Source organism: Haliotis rufescens, unplaced genomic scaffold (assembly GCF_023055435.1).
Source record: "Haliotis rufescens isolate VD_foot unplaced genomic scaffold, xgHalRufe1.0.p SCAF_45, whole genome shotgun sequence".
Taxonomy (NCBI): Eukaryota; Metazoa; Mollusca; class Gastropoda; order Lepetellida; family Haliotidae; genus Haliotis; species Haliotis rufescens.
Genome location: NW_025964168.1, coordinates 2,097,824 through 2,119,014, shown reverse-complemented (window position 1 = coordinate 2,119,014; position 21,191 = coordinate 2,097,824). Strand labels below are relative to the sequence as shown.

Below are 21,191 nucleotides of genomic sequence, written 5' to 3'. Positions count from 1 at the left end.
CCCTTTACGCCAAATGGAATCTGTTTCGGTGGATAATCTAGACCCGTTATTTATATAAAAACATCTTGCATTGACAATTCATATTTGCGAAATATTTGGCCCAATGGTGAATCGAACCCAGGTCTTCGGCGTGACGAGCGAACACTTTAACCACTAGACTGCCCCCATCAGCAGTGAAGAAATGGAACTTATTATTAAAAGAACTGAAATTTGAGGCATCTGATTCAGATTATTATAAGTGATTTTTGTCACGGCCATGTCGCTTCCAGGTTTCACTTTTTTGTTTACGCTATTCCCTGCAGAAGAGCTTGCGCTACTTGTAGGCCCCAGCAATTGTTCAGCTTCTCGGCGCTGTCTAAACCCCCAACCCCAACCCCAACTCCCCAACCCTCAACTTTTGATTGTTCTGCGTCCAACAAGCTCTGTAGAAATGAAAAGTAGTTCGTAGTTTGGACCTGTAGCCCGCCAGTTCACTCATGACGACAATATCGAGGGCACAGTGTGTGTTGTCAAGGTTTGTATAGACCCAGGAAGTTGGTGTTTCCAAACAATGTTATTTACTTGTGCTATCTGAGACAAAAACATCTTGACCAGGAAGAATAGATATAGAGATAGTGGATATCTTTTTGTTGGCTTTAGTAGTGCTTGTCACTTGCTTTGAAGTTTCGTTAAAGTTTTTTTTGTTGTTGTCTATTGTTTAACGCCGCACTCCACAATATTCCAGCTATATGACGGCAGTCTTAAAATAATCAAGTCTGGACCAGACAAACGAGTGATTTATATCAACGCAGTCGTGTACTATCACACAATGAACCAAACTTTTACATTCTGCCAAAATGTTATTGTTATTTGACCTCTTCCTTGGTCAGAGATTCACGCACTTGCTGCTTCTACAGTGGGTGAGTGAATCAGTCGGTGTCTCTTACGCCGCTTTTAGCACCATTCCAGCAATATTACGGCGGGGGACATCGGAAATGGGCTTCACACATTGTACCCATGTGGGGAATCGAACCCGGGTCTTCGGCGTGACGAACTAGCGCTTTAACCACTAGGCTACAACCCAGGTCCTGCTCCCACAGAAGATGTCTATCAAGGCTAGTGTTGTCATGATCATTTTTTACGCTAACCGACGGTTGGTGGTATTACGACAATCATACCATTAGGGATACCATGCGGGATCCATTTCGTGAAAGAAATTCCCTTACATAACAGTAGCACGTCTTCGCGTTTAAAATATTGAAGTCACTATTTAACTAAAGTCTCAGGAAGATCACTTTATGCACTTTGCTCCTTGTCATAGAGAGGATGTGAACCCTGAAAAAGACTTTAACTTGACTTGAATATAACACTCTTATATTTCTAAACGTTTTGAGAAACCCTCGTGATCTTAAGCCTGTGCTCTCAAATATCGCCATTAACCAATGACTGTTAAAGTCAGTCGTCGAGGGCTCATGCCAAAACGAGTCTTACTCTACCGTGCATTTTTGGCGCGCGTGTTCTTTCTTCCACTAGTGCTTCCTGGTGGTTGTTTGCCGAAAAGTACTTGCATTGTGGAGAATAAGTATGTTTTTTATGTGTTTATTTGTTGTTTAACGCCGCACTCAGCAATGTTACAGCTTTATGACGGCGGTCTGTAAATAATCGAATCTGGACAAGGCAATAGAGTGAGTGACATCATGAGCATCGATATATATATATGTCACGTGTACGCTAGGTCTTCCAGCCTTTGAGTATCGCTCAATTGCTTCCTTTATCAAATATCCTTTCAAATGTTTCCAGACTCAATATCAGTAATTGTTTTCCTATCCCTGTCCTGATCATGACATAGCTCGAAGGAATAATGTTGACTCACTCACTCACTCAACAAGCAGTGGGGCGTTGGGTAGCCTAGTAGACACAGCGTTCGCTCGTCACTCTCTACATGCCTACAATATATCAAGCCCGTTTCTGGTGTTCATATGGCGGGACTATTGCTAAACGCGGGGTAAACCCAACTCACTCTGCTGTGGTGTTGCATTTTGCAGCAAAAAGACACCAAACAGTATTCATTTCTTGTAATTATCTTCCAATCTGCGCCCAGGCACAAAAGGGTAAGTCAGTCCTGACGACATGCACACCAGGGGCCTCAGTCAGCAATGGCGTCTTGGGAAAACCCGTCTTCAGTACTTACGAAATGGTTCACGCTCTTTTTGCTATGTACAATAGTGTGGAAATAGGACTAGATCACACAGTGGTAGTTCATACTTGTTGTGATCATTGGGTGGGAACTGTCCCATCACACAATCGTGTGGGAAAATATTCTGTAAACACAACAACTGAAGCGTTTGATACCGGTCAGTCAAGCGTAGCTTGCCTTCGTCAGGTTAGGCAATAATATCAGTCTACTACAATTAACATATTAACATTTCACTTTAGAGTCCGGGTCATCGTTGTATAGCGGACCTGTTCTATGTTGGTAAATTGAAAGTAAACATGCACACAGCTAGAACTGTATGCGCACGAACTGTTAGAGCCCTCATTGTTCTATTTGCGACTCTATCCACCCGTAATTGTTTATTAATGTGTGAAATCGTTATTTAACCAGTCTTGCATGATCATCAATACAGCTCTTAATAAGGTATCAGTATAAACAGTATAAACTCGTATAGTCGTTGTTTTACCACCACCAGCAGCACCACAGTTAATTCTATAGGAATTGTCGCCCAATAATGGAAACCAGAGAATCTACTCGGGTTTTTTATTTGAGACAGAATATGTCATCAGTCAGCTCTTCAAAACACATAGGGGAGGTAGAGCAGCCTAATGCGGTTTAAGTGTTCACTCGTCACGCCGAAGACCCGGGTTCGATTCCCACATGGGTACAATGTGTGAAGCCCATTTCTGGTGTTGTCTGCTGTGATATTGCTGGAATATTCATAAAAGCGGCCTGAGACCAAACTCGCTCCCTCACTCAACATACAATTTATTTCTCTAAACTGTGCAGCCAAACCAGGTTTTTGTACCCACAATGTATTATTTTTCAGACCATCCAGCGTTTCCAGTCAATTGTTTATTTTATGAGTGAAAAACCTGGGGAAAAGAGATTTTTTTCCAGTATTTTGGGAAACGGAATCTTTTTTCAAATAAATCGCGCCACATTGGTGATATTACTGCCACTAAACAAGGCTTTTCAACAACTTTATATGACTATGAAATGCACCATTAAACTGGCAATTGTACAAATCCTTCTGTTTTTCAGTGGAACAAGTACAATATAGCTTTTGAAACTGTGTATTAAAACAGACTAAGCTAGGTCTAGAAAGCCTCGTTAACCCGCACGACGTCCTTGCATGTTTACTTGTACTGATCAGCTCATGTCCGGATTAACGGGTCCTGTTTAGAGCTCAGTTACACATTCAGGATTTCTACTGCCGTCCTTGATAGGACCATTCCCGATTGAAATTTGTCAAAAGTCTTATCAACATCCTGTGATTCGTAACGGGAAATTCACAAACAATCAGTTATTGTTCAGGAAGCGTGCCGATTCAGCCGTTTTCATCCGAAGTCGGCCCGATTCTCCCGTTCTCAATCCGAATCTGATCCGATTTGTATCTTTCGCATCTGTCTCGAAAGCGTCCCGATTCTCCCGAATGCGATCCGACAGAGATCAGACATTGACCGGACATTGAACCGACAAAGACGGTTCGCATTCGGCAAGATCTGGACGCAATCTGGAAATGAAACGGCAATGAACAATTCATGCCCGTTCATCACGACAGCGTCCCGATCCACAGGCCACCGTCCAGACAACACAGGGCATTCTTACGATTTTGATCCGATACAGCAGAATCTGTTACGACATAGTCACGATTGTAATCCGACAAGACAAAATCGGCTAAGTTTTCCGAATGTTACGGGACGCACCACACTGTCGGTAGTGCTTTGCCGACCTCTCTGGGCCTTTCCCGATCCGCAGGACTCTGTTACTAACGTATACGACTGCGTTCCGACAATGATAGGACATTCCAGATCACTGAGGATAGTAATCCGACTTTTTCACTTTTCGCTGTCAGATCTCAAACGGGAGCCGTAATCGGCACTGTGTGAACCTGGCCTCACGGAATATATGCAATAAACGTTGCAAACATTCATGCAAATGTATTCCCTGTATTCAAAACACTGACAACAGAGCTATTGGCGGTTCTGGCATCAACAGCCAGTACAACATAACGATACCACATAGCGATTGAGGGCGACACAATGCGATCGATCAGCCCCGACCATGTATATTCCATATCAGAAATTGGTTGAACTGTAACCTGTCACTGAACATCTCGTCCTTCGCGTCATGTACTGGCTCGACTTCGTTTTTTTTGTCACTGTACACAAAAATACGTTTGTTGATCGTAGCTTTAATTATTTAAGACAGGCTGTTGATATTGAACAAACAGACACATTTGTTATTGACTAAATCTTGCCATTAAATCGCAGTTAAGTCTCCCACCAAAAGCAACTACAGCTTACATATTTACGTCGAGTACATAGTTGTGCAACCCAGTCTGTCTTATCCTAATATCAGGAGTGTTATCGGTGTGTGTTTTATGACTGCATGACTGAATATTCTTTTACGCCGCTTTTAGCAATATTCCTGCAATATCACGAAGGGGGACACCAAAATTGGGCTTTACACAATGTACCCATGTGGGAATCGAATCCAGGTCTTCGGCGTGACGGGCGAACGCTTTAACTCCTAGGCTACCAGTGAGTATTGTTTTACGCCGCTTTTAGCAATATTCCAGTAATATCACAGCAGGGGACATCAAAAATGGGTTTCACACATTGTACCCATGTCGGGAATCGATCCCGGATCTTCGGCGTGACGAGCGAACGCTTTTTTTGTAGGCTACCCGACCGCCCAACTAGGCTACCACATTGTCTTGGTGGTTGCTGTAGTAGTTAAACAGTAACACTGTCATTAAACATGGCGTATACAAGCTCCTCGCTTACGCGGTAAGGTAAGTCGTTCGTGATTCATGCATATTAAGTGTTGCAGCGTCACAAGAGCCCACAGCACTTTTATGCGTCTTTCGTGTTGAGCTATAAAAGGACACGGGGAGAGAGATTTGAATCAATTATTAGGATTTGTTTTTATGTGTCACTATATTGCAGTATGGTTGTGTGTTTGGTTTGCCAGACCATTGTTTAATGACCGGTGGTCAGATGAGGTTACAGTGACAGGGATGCAGGTTCATGGTTCCCATGGTGATCTGTAGGAATCGAACCTAGTACTCTTTACGAGACAGCCTCACGATCATATCCATGTTGATTATCCCCAACTGAGCCAATACCCCATCTGTCATCAAAATACCCATCTATACCCATACCCCGTCAGCCTGAAACGTACCCTTCTATACCAACACCCCGTCAGCCTTAAACATACCCTTCTATACCAATACCTCATCAGCTTTAAACATACCCTTCTATACCAACACCCCATCAGCCTTAAACATACCTTTTTATACCAACACCCCATCAGCCTTAAACATACCCTTCTATACCAATACCCCGTCAGCCTTAAACATACCCTTCTATACAATCATTCCATCAACCTTAAACATACCCTTCTATACCATCACCTCATCAGCCTTAAACATACCCTTCTATACCAACACCCCATCAGCCTTAAACATACCCTTCTATACCAACACCCCATCAGCCTTAAACATACCCTTCTATACCAATACCCCGTCAGCCTTAAACATACCCTTCTATACCAACACCCCCATCAACCTTAAACATACCCTTCTATACCATCACCTCATCAGCCTTAAACATACCCTTCTATACCAACACCCCATCAGCCTTAAACATACCCTTCTATACCAATACCCCATCAGCCTTAAACATACCCTTCTATACCAACACCCCATCAGCCTTAAACATACCCTTTTATACCAACACCCCATCAACCTTAAACATACCCTTCTATACCAACACCCCATCAGCCTTAAACATACCCTTCTATACCAATACCCCATCAGCCTTAAACATACCCTTCTATACCAACACCCCATCAGCCTTAAACATACCCTTTTATACCAACACCCCATCAACCTTAAACATACCCTTCTATACCAACACCCCATCAGCCTTAAACATACCCTTCTATACCAATACCCCATCAGCCTTAAACATACCCTTCTATACCAATACCCCATCAGCCTTAAACATACCCTTTATACCAACACCCCATCAGCCTTAAACATACCCTTTTATACCAACACCCCGTCAGCCTTAAACATACCCTTCTATACCATCACCCTTAAACATACCCTTCTAAACCAATACCCCATCACCCTTAAACATACCCTTCTATACCAACACCCCATCAGCCTTAAACATACCCTTCTATACCAACACCCCACCTTTAGTGAGTGAGTGGGTTTAAATTTAACGACGTACACCCATCCGGAAACAACATCCATTCAAAAATGATGCCAAATCCCTTTACAGATCCCTATGATTATTTTCATTTGAACAGTACGGTATATAAACTTAATACGGTATACAGATTGTGCATGTCTCATATCCATCTAGGGTGATAGAGTGCTCGCTCTTACACTGTAAATCAAACCACAGTTGCGAGGAAATCAAGTGGCAATTTTTGTAGATGTCTCATTTAGACCTGGCCTCCGTGGTGTTTCAATAGTTTAAATGGTACGTGGTAAATCACATCTGTTTTAATGTTAGATGATACACAGACAGTTGAAGGTTGGAAGTCATAAACACGCGGGGTGCTGAAGTCCCATATGTCGTGCCGTCACTATTGTGGTGTAGATATGAGACGTCAAAGACAGCGAACACCTTAACATTGAGTTTGCAATATTATCTCTTCATCCGGGTTTTTTACCTCTTTGAGTTAACCCTCTTGACTTCTTATACCAACATCAGTACCGATCAACTACTTCCTTTTAACTTTCAAGTTTTTAGATATAAAACTTTAACGCCAGAGAGCAGCTATCTTCCCGAGGCAAGGGAGTTAACTGACTATAAAAGTCCAGTTTCCACCATTGCCGAAGTAAGCTAGAATTTCCAGTCTCGATCGTAGCGCCATCAGTGGCTATTGAGTCATGTCCCTTCTATGTTCCTCCTATTAACTAATCAATTTCCATCTCTCATATTACTTGCATTTGCTTCAAACAAAATGGCGGCGCCCAGTTAAGACGATCTGCTCGATAATCAAGATCTATATTGTAATATAACGGGTCTTACCCCACGAGATCACCTTGATTAAAAACATGAAAGAATGTGTTAAATATCTGTCGACGCAAAGTTGGCTGTTTGATTTGCAAATCCTGCAGTCGACCGAAATCTGTCCGTTGAAATCCACATTGATTACGAACCGGATGTCTCGTTCGTTACGAGATTTTGATTGGACTATTCATAGACTCGTTCGTCCAGCCAAAACATGACTCCATAATTGCAGCCTAGTTCGGCAAGGGTGGAAACTGGGCGTAACAGGCACAATAGAGGTGAACATTATTTGAATGGATCACCGAAAGCCTCCGCAGAGCAGTGCTACCGAAGTGATAGTTTGGGGGAAAGAATACCCAGGATATAGACCCCGAATCCCGCGTACCAAAACGGGTAGGCAGCTGCAATGCCGTTAGGGATCGATGTTTGTTTTAAGAGACAGTTTACTTTTATTTACTTCTTTGAAAGGAAACATAAACAATTTAACAACATATTTTGGGATGGTGTCAAATATGACTTCGACCAGAAAACATTAAATCTGCTTTTCTGTTACTAAAAATTACTATTACGTGCACGGTGTTTTTAAACATCTAGATAAAAAAAATAGAAAGCAAGAAACAAAAAACAATGATTAAGTGGTTGTATATTTAGACCACCAGCGATATATTTATCACACCCCGACCATAGAAACGAATTATTGAAGAGAACGTCAACAAACAAACAAAACGAGGACAAAGAAATTACGAGTTATTATGTGAGATAGGTTGCGTGTGGACAAATATGAACGTGTTTACCGAGCTCACCGAGAGTTCTGGCCATGTAACATTGTCCTTCACATATCTCGAGCCTCGATCTGAAGTGAGGGTCAGGTCAGAGTCGGGGTCAGAGTTTTCTGCTTTGTTATATCCATTGTCTAGTGACGAGAGTAAGATAACGGGGATTAATGTGGTGGGGGTTTGCACTAGATAACTTCACGAAGAGACAGCGGAACTGATTTGCCGAGCAGGGCGATAAAAGCGCGTACAGTATAATACCCTGTAAACACGCGTGTACATAAACTGAGGGACAAACGATAGCATATTCGGTTCGTTTTTTTTCTGTAATTGAACTGTTGGTAAATGTCAGTATGTCCATTTAATAATAATTCATTTCTGCAACAGTTTGTAAACAGGAAAGTGGCTGGGCAATGTCTGTAAAAATAAATTGGTTCAGTGAAGACTAGGGTAAGAAATGAATTTGCAACCACATGACCCCACCATGCTTAAAATGGTGAAAATTTGTTCCGAAAGAAGCAGGGTATCTACGCATCAGCAGTGGTGTATTATGCGAACATATATTTAAAAAAAAATTAAACGTTTTAAATGAAAAATATATAAGAACATAAAACCATGCAGAAGTATTATTTGTGTGGTGGTGGTGACTATTTTTTAAATTATTTTTTATCTTTTAAGTATCGCTAACTTAAGATATTTTCAATTTAAAATCAATATATTTTTTTTGCTCCTTGAGTTTATGTAGTGTGTTTGCCGGTGTAAAGTTTGTAATTACATGTTGATTATGTTGATATTTCAAGCTACAGACCAGTTTCCGTTTCACATCCACAAGTAGACAAACATTTTGTCTCTGACCTGAAAATCGTTTTAAAATATTTTTTTGGTCAAATTTGTCTTTTGTGCGCTGTCCATTTGATGTTTAAAATATTAATGTTCTTCTAAAACCATCTATCATTCCTTTGGTTATAATTGATTACATTTATAGAAATAGTATTTGAAGAGAGAGACAACAAACATTTAACCAATATTTTTAAAGAGCTTAAACAAGCAGTACTTTGTATGTTTACTACCTACCATAAACTAATATAGACAAGTAATCACCCTCACCAGACACAAACAGGGCGGCATATCAGATATGTTACCCCGTATCCAGGTCACGTGGCCGAAGGTTCACGTGCACAAGTATACCTCCCAGGGAGATGAGAATGGAAAATGAAAGTACACTGATTTAATTGACCGAAGACTACGTATAAGGTTAAATACATTTTTTATTTAAATGTTAAATAATTGTGTAATGGAACATTAGAGTGTCTTGATTTTAGGCGAAGAGCTGAAGAGACAAAGGACAAGTTCAGGCTGCTATAGCTAAGAAAGGGTTCGAGAATGGAATGGGGTGATTGTCTTATACATACACCCTCTGAAGGGTCTTTAAGAGTGAGTGACAAAAGTAAAGGGTTGGTATGCAATCTGTCCAATAAGCGTATTATTATGTTGATTGTCATTTAGAATGACGGTGACCGTAAATTATTGGTAGACGTACTACTACATGTATCTCATAAACATGAGTATGTTTGGGGTACACAATTAGATACAGCAAAATACGTTTATAACGAACACGCTTATAACGAACTGACGGATATTACGAACTTAATTTTTGGTCCCGGCCATTTGCTGTATAGATGTTGTATATATTTTCATAACGAATTACAGTTATAACGAACTAAAATTAGTGGTCCATTTGAGTTCGTTATGACCGTAGTTTACTGCGTATAATTTTCCTATAACAATGTTATACATTAATGACGTGTGTGTGAGAAACATAGCCGTTAGTTTGTTAACTGTTTGCTTTGATTAAGAAATATATATATATTTTTAAAATAATGTCTACATTTATACTGATCGTAATAATTTTGTTGGTAGTTTATTTCATAAATGACACAACTTTGTAAATTAAAAATATCTGATATTAGATATTAGATAATTTTCCTATAACAATGTTATACATTAATTACTCGTGTGTGAGAAACATAGCCGTTAGTTTGTTAACTGTTTGCTTGGATTAAGGAATAAATATTTTTTAAAATAATGTCTACATTTATACTGTTCGTAATAATTTTGTTGGTAGTTTATTTCATAAATGACACAACTTTGTAAATTAAATAATATCTGATATTAGATATATAATTTTCCTATAACAATGTTATACATTAATGACGTGTGTGAGAAACATAGCCGTTAGTTTGTTAACTGTTTGTTTGGATTGAGGAATATATTTTTTAAATATTGTCTACATTTATACTTTCGTGATAATTTTGCAGGTAGTCTATTTCAAAAGTGACACACATTGTACAATTAAATGATACATGATATCCCAATTAATTTCTCCAGATATACGTTTTTTGTCACATAATCTTTGTCCTCGATAGACCATGAGACCACAAAAAGGAATAAAAAATGAGGCAAAAACTCAGCACTTTAAAATGTATGACTGGATGAGATCAATTTAAGGACCATTTCATGTTTGCAATACAGTTACAATCTCAGTTTCAAAAATGAAATTTATTGCAATGTCCAGGCCTTCATTGTTATTTTACGCCGCAGTTTTCAATATTCGCACAAAATCTGTAAATAATCATGTCTAAGCCACGTAAACCAGTGGTTGACAGCATGAGCAACGATCCACGCCGTCGGGGCACGTGGACACACCCACAATCAGGCCACGCATTGTAACCACCCTACTCCTTAGTAATTGTTTACGACAATCATGGTGTACTGGGGACCTACTTTCCCTCCAGGCCAGACCGGGGACTCACGCACCTGTCAAGCATTGATATCACTATGTACAGATATGACTGGAAAACACAGTGTGAATACCTCGGTGGGAGATTAATAGCGAGTTGGGACCTCGTGTTTGAACAGTGAACAATAAACATTCTGAGCCACATATAGACTAGCTGCATGTCGATGCAAGGGGTGGGGTTGGGGGATGGGGGTGGCTCAAACAGTGGAGGGAGACGTGCAGGGTGGGTGACGGATGTGTAGGTGGTAGTGGTTGGGGGATGGGGGGGGGGGGGGGGGGGCGTGTGGATGAGAGGCGCTAGATACGGTGAAGGGCGACGTGCAGGTATGTGTGTGTGTGTGTGTGTGGTGGGGGGAGGGGGGGGGGGGGGGGGGGTCACATACTACTGCTCAAGGGCATTTCAGGTTTGAACAACGTACAGTTTACCCCGTTACACAGTAAACATTCCAGCAAAGGGAGTTTGTGGGACTGTGAAGACATATTACTGTGTTACCTGCCTTATATCAAGTCACTTAGAGGCTAATATGTTTTATCTTCCGGGGGCGGCTGTTATTAATTACATAGAATTATCAACATGGACCGGAAAAGCATATTACATTCTAGGGCCCCCATATTACACTCCACATTAAAATGTCGCACATGCCGTCAAGTATCTCTATTATGTTTCATATTTCACACCCTAATCTTCATTATAAATTACTGTCTTACATGTGTCATGCTAAAAACCGAAATTCTAAATAACTCTGCTTTATTTCAAATTATAATTTATATTACGTTTTATTGCATCTTGATTTCGTTTACTAATTTCAAGTTAACGCCATACCTGCACATGCAACCCTGGGAACAAGATCAGGCTGGGCCGACATGGTGGTCCCCCTGTGGAGATCTGGAGGGTTGCCGTTAACCTGAATTTGTTTATTGTCAGCTTATTTTTGCCACCACGCTCACTTCCCATTGTGAATCAACTGTCTCTATCCCAGTAACCAGGGGCGGTCGGGTAGCCTAGCACTTAAGGCGTTCGCTCGTCACGCCGAAGACCCGGGTTCGATTCCCCAAATGGGTACAATGTGTGAGGCCCATTTTCTGGTGTCCCCCGCCGTGACATGGCTGGAATATTGCTAAAAGCCCGTAAAACCATACACACACACACTCACTCCTAGCTACTATGTGGTATTACGGTGCTGAAGAGGCCCCAGGTGTTGTATGAGCCTACTAACATGGTTGGATGTAACAATATTTGACCAACGCCGTGACTAATGTTTTCAAATCCTAGCGTGTAAGAACAGGACTCGACCTCGTGCAATGTACGTGTGTACAAAAAGGGCCATGCGTGTTTCAGCACCTGTCCATTCTTCCCCGTGTTGTTTCAGTGTGGCAAGCACAGATGTCGGGGGTGTTCACATATGCACTTCCATCCTACTTAGCATATGATAGAACTCTCTGTGCCTAATTTCAATTTGCTGTTGCAAATTTTAGAGCGATAAGAGAGCGAGTCTTGTATTGTGGGTGCACATAAATGGACGTCAATATACACTGGCCAAAAAAAGAAACGCATAATAGAATAATCAGTGTTTCATTACATGTTTAATGAAATAGGATTACACAATAAATAATGAAGTTACAACAACATTTTACACAGGATGAGGCACATGTTTCTTACACTACAAACAGTCTTTTAATGTTCTAAGGGACGTCTGTGTCTGTGATGGCACTGTGCCAAAGTCAGTACCGGGTGTTACCACCACGAGTATCGATCACAGCTCTGCACCGCCTGGGCATGGACTGTATGAGTCGTCGAAACTGGCGTTGTGGAATCCTTCTCCACTCATCCTGCAATGCATGGTTCAGCTGTTGAAGCGTCTGTGGTTGAGGCTGTCGGCGTCGTACACGTCTGTCTAGCAGATCCCACAAATGTTCAATGGGGTTTAGATCAGGCGATTTGGAGGGCCATGGCAGCACAGTAACATTGTTGTGGGCAAGAGAATCCATGGTAACACGTGCAGTATGCGGTCTTGCGTTGTCTTGCTGGAAAATCTCTCTTCTGACGTCAATGGCGGGAATAAGGTGACATTGAAGGATTTCATCACGGTAGCGTACAGCAGTTAAATTTCCCTGCACGTGCACCAGATCTGTCCAACCATTCACGCATATGCCTGCCCACATCATGACACTTCGACCGCCGTATCGGTCGACTTCATGAATTACAGTGTCGCGTGTAGCGTTCATTTCTCCGTCTGTAGACACGCATCCTACATCGTGGCGATACAGCATGAACCGCGACTCATCACTGAACCATATCCTTCTCCAGTGCACTAGGGTCCATGGTCGAACATTTCTGCTCCATTGCAGACGGGCACGACGATGATGTTGCCGCAGAACGGGCGCTGTATACGGTCTAATTGGCCGTATCCCATGCTGTCTTAGACGATTTCTGATGATTTGCGCTGAGACTCTACGAAGACCAGGAACATTGTTAGCTGTGTATGCTGCACTGATTGTCCGGTTGCGAAGATGCAACACCCGGATGAAGCGGTCCTGCGCCGCAGTTGTGACCCTGGGTCTTCCACTTCTCGGTCGATCTCTTGTAGAGTTGTGGAGTCTGTAGCGCTGCCACAGACGAGAAATGGTACTCTGCCTCACGTTAAAGTGCCTGGCTACTGATGTCTGACTTTCTCCAGCTTCCAGACGTCCAATGGCTCTGTTTCTACAGTCTTCATTCAGTCTTGGCATCATGAGAGTCACGTATACAGAACATCGGAGAGTGATTCGCAGCAGGACTGACAAGTTTTTATACCCATCGGTATAAAGGTTAAGTAGCTGTACTTGCACGTGCAGCATGCTTACAGCTCTTTCTCCATGCAATTTCTCCCAGGTGGGTTTCAAGATGCTGTATTTTTGCGACAAGTCACCAAATGTTGTGTTCGGGTGCAATAAATTAGTGTAAGGTCAATATTCACAGTTAGCAATAACATTTATATTGAGTTCAAGCCTTCATCTTTAATAACAGTCAAGTTTGAAAAACAGATTTCAGCTATGCGTTTCTTTTTTTGGCCAGTATATGATGACTATATATGAAACTGCAGTCAGCTTAATATGTATGCATTTCAACATTTAAAAATGGACGTTATGTGCAAACACGTGAATGACTTATCCATCTTTTGGTTCAAAATACATGTATGAAAGATATGTTTGCTATACCGGAATAACATTTAAAACAGTAGGCTACGCATTCATTAAAAAAGTATACATCCATGTTTGATGGTAGCAAAACGCGAAGCAAAGAAGATGGTGATGTATTTGACACGTGTACAGTTGTGTTTTTGGACGGAAGTGGGGGAGTGAGTATGGTTTTACACCGCTTTTAGCAATATTCCAGCAATATCACGGCGGGGGACACCAGAAATGGGCTTCACACATTGGACCCATGTCAGGAATCGAGCCCGGGTCTTCGGCGTTACGAACGAACGCTTTAACCACTAGGCTACCCGATCGCCCCTTTTGGACCTTAAGTTCGGCGAATATTTTCAGGTTTGTAATATCTTTAGCCCGATCCAACTTTCAAGTGTATTCTTTCTTTTGCCCGGCAGTTTAGTATTAATCTTGGAATGTTAAACTTGTTCAATGTGTACACACACACTGACATATAGGTAATAAGTAAAGGTAAAATTCTCCTGGTACATGGAAGACAATTCCGTGTGACACATTTCTTTTGTTCCTTTCTCAGATAAACAATAATGATTTCCAGGCGAAAATAATAATCTGAATCATGGACTCACGAAAACACTGTCCTTTTTTTTTTTATCAAAACTCGGTGTAAATATGAAGAAGTCACTGCAAAAACACTTGCTTTGATGTTCTGTTTTGAAGTAATCCAGTTCATCCAACCAATACACAAACGCAGTGATGCTGATACCTGCACATATGTTCTAATTCTCTATCCTCTCTTCCCGAGACCCATTTCTACCGAATTTCAATGATCCATTCATATAATGTCCACCGCTATTTTGCCACACTCCCAATGGAAGCTGTGTCTGCGGCTAATCGAGACTGGTTGTTTGCTGACATTGATGTTTTATTTTTACATATATTTCCCAACTACTGTGTCGATAACGTCAGGGGATATCTACATATCCAAATATACCTTTATTACCAAAGATGTGTTTACATTCAACGATGTGAAACAAATACCATTTCTAAAAAAAGCTTGCATCATCTGTATCAATGTTGTCTCACTGTGCCATCAACTTCACGTGCTATCTCCTTTAAGTCAGATCAAAGCGGAACTACCGGCTGTTGTGATCGGGGTACCTCACAGACACTCATAGTGGCGGTAGATAAGTGGGTTATCAAGTCATGTTCATTGTACGGTGTTATCACTGGTGCTGATAACCTGCGTGTCGCCTTAAGGCAGAGCTGTTTCTTTGCTGTTGTTGTTGTTTAACGCCGCAATCAGCAATATTCCAGCTATATGACGGCGGTCAGTAAATAATCGAGTCTGGATCCGACAATCCAGTGTTTGACATCATGAGCATCGATCCACTCCTTTGTGGTACGATGACATGCATCAACCAAGTCAGCGAGCCTGACCACCCGATCCCGTTAGTCGCCTACATACGCGAATCCAGATGGGGGTGCAGGGATGCAGAGTTGAAGGGGTGCAGGGTACGCGCCCCCCTTTTAAGGCATACTAATAACGTTGATGTATATACAGAAATATAGCTTCATTATTTGGTGAAACGTTTTCAATAAAACTAACAAATAATGACCAAATCTTTGGCTAACAAACGCAAATTGTTTTCTGAAACATTTATTATTTATTGTTATCCTGCATCACTCGGGTAAGAAATGAATTTGCAACTTCATCAACATGTTTGAAATGTTTGATATGTGTGCCGCAAAATACAGTAAATTTATTTATTTTTAAGGATACTCATCATACTCAAAATGTATAAAAACGATTTGTTTTAATTTTGAAAAGTTTTAAATTCAAATTATATTTACACGGAATACAACCATGTGGAAGTACTCTTTGAGTGCTGATTAAGCGCAAGTACAGTTGATTTTTGGCATGAAATATCGCTAAGATATTTTCAACTGAAAATCAAACACGATCAAATCAACTGAAAGGTATAGTTTCTTTTGATCCTTGGGTTATAGTCAGCTGTGACTGGTTGTGTTAATCAAGGAATTTTCGTCATAAGCAGCTTTCAGTCAAGACTAAGAACATCCAGCATACCAGTGTTTCAATGCCCAGCCTTCATGCCTATGTAGCCTCCTCGATCAGTCACTTTGTAGTTGGTCACTGGGGTTCATGCAAACATGATTTCTTCTTTCTTTCTTTTTTAAATTAAATTTAAATCACTAAAATTATAGTTAAGTAAAGTTAAGTTAAAGTTAAATACCAATTTGTAGTTCCTACACTATTAGAATAATGCTTTAGTTGCGGCAGAAAACATGATGACCTATCATGACGATCTAACCGCAACCAACGGAACCTTAAAGAGGAAGTATGGAATCCAGTAAGGGACATTCTCGCGATCTCGCATTCTCGCGATCTCGACCTTTGGAAACGAGGTAAATATGCCCAAAACACGAGAATGCGAGATCGCGAGAACGCGAGATTTGGCCAAAGTCTCGCGATCTCGCATTCTCGTGTTTTGGGCATATTTACCTCGTTTCCAAAGGTCGAGATCGCGAGAATGCGAGATCGCGAGATCGCGAGATCGCGAGAATGTCCCTTACAGTATTCCATAAGGAAGCGACTGGGCTCTTGTCTCCTTAATCGAGTTAACAATGGATGGCCTGTTTTCTTGTAGGCTGCAATTAGACGAAATTTGACATTGCATTAATTGGTCCTCGGTATCGAATGAAAAAAATTAGGAGTACATGTAGTTTGTTTGTCATGTAAAAGTTTTCGAGGCGTAGACATGTCTCCATTTGCATTTACATCCGTAATAAAGAACGCTACGCATGCGCAGCTATGATCGCATATAGTACAGATTTGTACGACGTTTTTGACCGCTGTATGTTGGCTGAAGGAGGTAGGCTTGTTCTATGTATAAGTGGTCTCGGTGCTATTGCCCCGCTAAGACAAGACGTCGTGCCCTGTATGTAACTAAGGTGAGGTGAGGTGAAATGGGGTTTAACGTCGCGTCCGAGATTATTGCACTTATATATTGACGTGCATGTACGTGTGTATGTTTGTGTGGCTGCTTGTACTAGTGCCGATTTATAGTGCTAGCTCACTGAGATACCATGCCGCAGTTTAACATGAATACCCCACTCAGACACAGTATACTGACTCCGAGTTGACCAGTGTTTGTTTTAGCCCCTTAATGCCGAGCGCCAGACAGGGTAACAACAAGTACCATCTTTTAACGTCTTTTGGTATGACGTGGCCCGGACCTTCCTCTCTCCGGGCGGACGCTCTACCATGAGACCACGGAGGCGGTCGTATGTTACTAAGACACTGTGTACTGGGTAAATCATGATCAGCTTTACACTTCACAAAGAGTCAGTTTGTAGACAAACGAAGTAGGTTTGCATTAAATCATTTAAACTTGCTAGGACGGCCAATTCCCCGTGTCACGTACCTCGTCAAGCATACGAGGGCGATCATGAAAAGCCTTGGAAACACACAGTCTGTAAAGAATGCAATTCTTATCGGGATCATTTACATCCTAATGATATTTTTTACATACTTTGAAGAGACCATAGGCGAAAGAATCCCAGTAAGCGTATTGCATGACCCATTGTGGACATGTGTGTTAACTTAAGCATAAATACTCCTTGCCATATTGGGTCCATACAAAGCCAGTATCGTTACAATCGATACCTCTCCTCGTGAAGCTAGGTCTGAGGTCACCTCCATAGGAGGTCGTGTCAGGTGGACTTTCTGATCAGCTTCTAAAATCTCGAAATGAGTTAAGCATTCAGACAGTCATATCTGATTTGTGTGTCATATGTTACATATCCTGTCGTTTCTGAGCGCCATTCTATCTATCTACCTACCGTCGAGGTTATGTTTGTGTCCTGTGGCGGTTTTGTTTTGGTAAGATCTAAATTTCCGATTCGAGGTAGTAAAAAAATATAGACATCTTATTGGCTCAAGAACACACGAACCTGACGCAACCTTCTATGGCAGCGTCCTCCTATATTCACGTAACGCGGTATCGTATCTGGAAAGGAAATCTGATTTTGATGAGATTGATAATAACTGATTAATTGAATCAAATTTCTATTCTAAATATGGCCAAAATATATTAAAACTATATTGGCCGTTGTCAAAAAGCACACGGGCCCTTAATGCATCATGATGTACCGTGTTCTTTTCACGCTTCCATCACTTCAATTCGGTTTTCCTCCAAAAGAAAGATGACACACTGAAATACTGTTCAAAGCCGCGTTTAACCCAACTCACTCACTCACTCACTCCTCCCACTTCAAGCCGACACAGTGATATATAGAAGTACTGTTCAAAGCCGCGTTTAACCCAACTCACTCACTCACTCGTCATCCCACTTTAAGCCGACACAGTGATATATAGAAGTACTATTCAAAGCCGCGTTTAACCCAACTCACTCACTCACTCACTCATCATCCCAGTTCAAGCCGACACAGTGATATATAGAAGTACTATTCAAAGCCGCGTTTAACCCAACTCACTCACTCACTCACTCCTCCCACTTCAAGCCGACACAGTGATATATAGCAAAGCCGCGTTTAACCCAACTCACTCACTCACTCCTCCCACTTCAAGCCGACACAGTGATATATAGAAGTACTATTCAAAGCCGCGTTTAACCCAACTCACTCACTCACTCACTCATCATCCCAGTTCAAGCCGACACAGTGATATATAGAAGTACTATTCAAAGCCGCGTTTAACCCAACTCACTCACTCACTCACTCCTCCCACTTCAAGCCGACACAGTGATATATAGAAGTACTATTCAAAGCCGCGTTTAACCCAACTCACTCACTCCTCCCACTTCAAGCCGACACAGTGATATATAGCAAAGCCGCGTTTAACCCAACTCACTCACTCACTCCTCCCACTTCAAGCCGACACAGTGATATATAGAAGTACTATTCAAAGCCGCGTTTAACCCAACTCACTCACTCCTCCCACTTCAAGCCGACACAGTGATATATAGCAAAGCCGCGTTTAACCCAACTCACTCACTCATCATCCCAGTTCAAGCCGACACAGTGATATATAGAAGTACTATTCAAAGCCGCGTTTAACCCAACTCACTCACTCACTCACTCCTCCCACTTCAAGCCGACACAGTGATATATAGCAAAGCCGCGTTTAACCCAACTCACTCACTCATCATCCCAGTTCAAGCCGACACAGTGATATATAGAAGTACTATTCAAAGCCGCGTTTAACCCAACTCACTCACTCACTCACTCCTCCCACTTCAAGCCGACACAGTGATATATAGCAAAGCCGCGTTTAACCCAACTCACTCACTCACTCCTCCCACTTCAAGCCGACAAAGTGATATATAGAAGTACTATTCAAAGCCGCGTTGGAAAGCTCGATAACTCAATAACTCTCCCGTCTACCACTCTTGTTTTGAGTCTGTGTGTGAGTAAATACATGTTTTACGCCGCTTTTAGCAATACTCCGGAAATATCACGTGGGACACCAGAGAGCCATTTTGCGCGATAAGCTGGTATTATCACTATAGGATAGTGTTTCATGGATACATTGTCGGAACTGTACATTTGACTCGTAGTTTAACCTTGGCTTATGATTATGTTCAGGTTTGATCCCCCACATGGCTACGGGGCGGTCGGGTAGCCTAGTGGTTAAAGCGTTCGCTCGTCACGCCGAAGACCCGGGTTCGATTCCCGACATGGGTACAATGTGTGAAGCCCATTTCTGGTGTCCCCCGCCGTGATATTGCTGGAATATTGCTAAAAGCGGCGTAAAATCATACTCACTCACTCACTCCCCACATGGCTACAATGTGTGATTCCCATTTCTGATGCCCCTGGGATATAGCTGGAATACTGCTAAAAGCGACATTGAACCTATGTTTTTGTCGCTTGTATTGAAAGATGAAAATATGAAAAGAATTGACTTGCTACACAGCTAACTGTATTGTGTCAGAATACTGAAATTCAAAACTAAAATAGACACTGTCAGGCACGAATGACCCTTGTATGTCAGATGTCGTTACTTTGGACAGCTGACTTTTCCCAAGCTGCCCGGCTCCTTGTGCTAATGGGACTCAAAATAAATAAACTAAAGAATAGACGGGACCATTTTACTTAGCGACAGATGATATTATTTTCACAGGGGTCTTTAAAACAATCGGCTTTTTGTTACATAACTAATGCTTGAATTATAAAAGAAATGTTCTGCTTGACTGAAGAACACGAGTTCGATAAACTCAACCATGTCAGAAATTTGTAAAACCTAAAGAGAAAGCCATGTACCTTAAACATCATGTTAATATGTTTAAACAAAAAAATATAATGTTTTCAACACATGACCCAGAAATGGGCCCTGTAACATGTGTTGTAATCACCCTTTGTGATCACGTGGTTGTGGTGTAATCACTCTTTGCGATCACGTGATTGTTGGGGCCTGACGTTGGAGGTGGAGAACACTCGCGGTTATCAGACAATATTCTTGTTCCGTAATTTTGGTTACAAAGCCAACTTGCCAAGCGAAAATCGAGCATTCAGTTCTATTGTTCATTATTACTGAAGTGAAACTGTATCACAATACTGTGTTTCTCCAGAGAAGTAGTCGCTATGTGGCTGAAATAATGCCGATGCGACGTTAAATTTTAACTCACTCAATCACAGGTGAGTGAGTGATTGAAATTATTTTAGGCCGCAGACTATATCAGGTCTGTCACGACGGCCGGTACATATTGAAGTCTAGACCATATAGAACGACACACATAGGCGGTATTTCATATTCTCTATTATATTATTATTATTATTATTATAATAATTTGAAATCGTTGGTTCTAATCCCAGATTTGTTCCGATTATCATCCTTGGTCCGTCGACACCAGAACCATGCTAGTTTCGTCAAAGAAAAGCACATGTGCGACTTTAGCCTTGCATCACTTATTATAACAGAATTTTCATAGCAGCGTTACAGCACTAACTCACTCACTCACTCAATACTTTTCTTTTACCCACTTTCATTTTTAAACTGTGGTACTGACTATACAGGACTTCCCTTCTTGGTTACAGGATGCCGCTTGTGTGGAGACCATTACAAGGGTGCCCAAGAAAGGTAGGGATGTTTCCAGTCTAATGTTACTTTGTTATCGAGGGAATGCCATCTTCCCGAGGCAAGGGAGTTAACTGACTCTAAAAGTCCAGTTTCAACCCTTGCCGAACTAGGCTGG

The 21,191-nt window shown here is 41.6% G+C and overlaps 1 protein-coding gene across 1 annotated transcript in view; it reads left to right on the top strand.

The window, feature by feature from the left end:
* Window positions 1-21,191, top strand: part of LOC124145898 — a 43,716-nt gene that overhangs the window by 4,892 nt on the left and 17,633 nt on the right. The window contains exon 2 of the mRNA XM_046515853.2: window positions 21,034-21,076. Within this exon, the coding sequence (XP_046371809.2) occupies window positions 21,034-21,076 (43 nt within the window). The remainder of the gene's footprint in view (window positions 1-21,033; window positions 21,077-21,191) is intronic.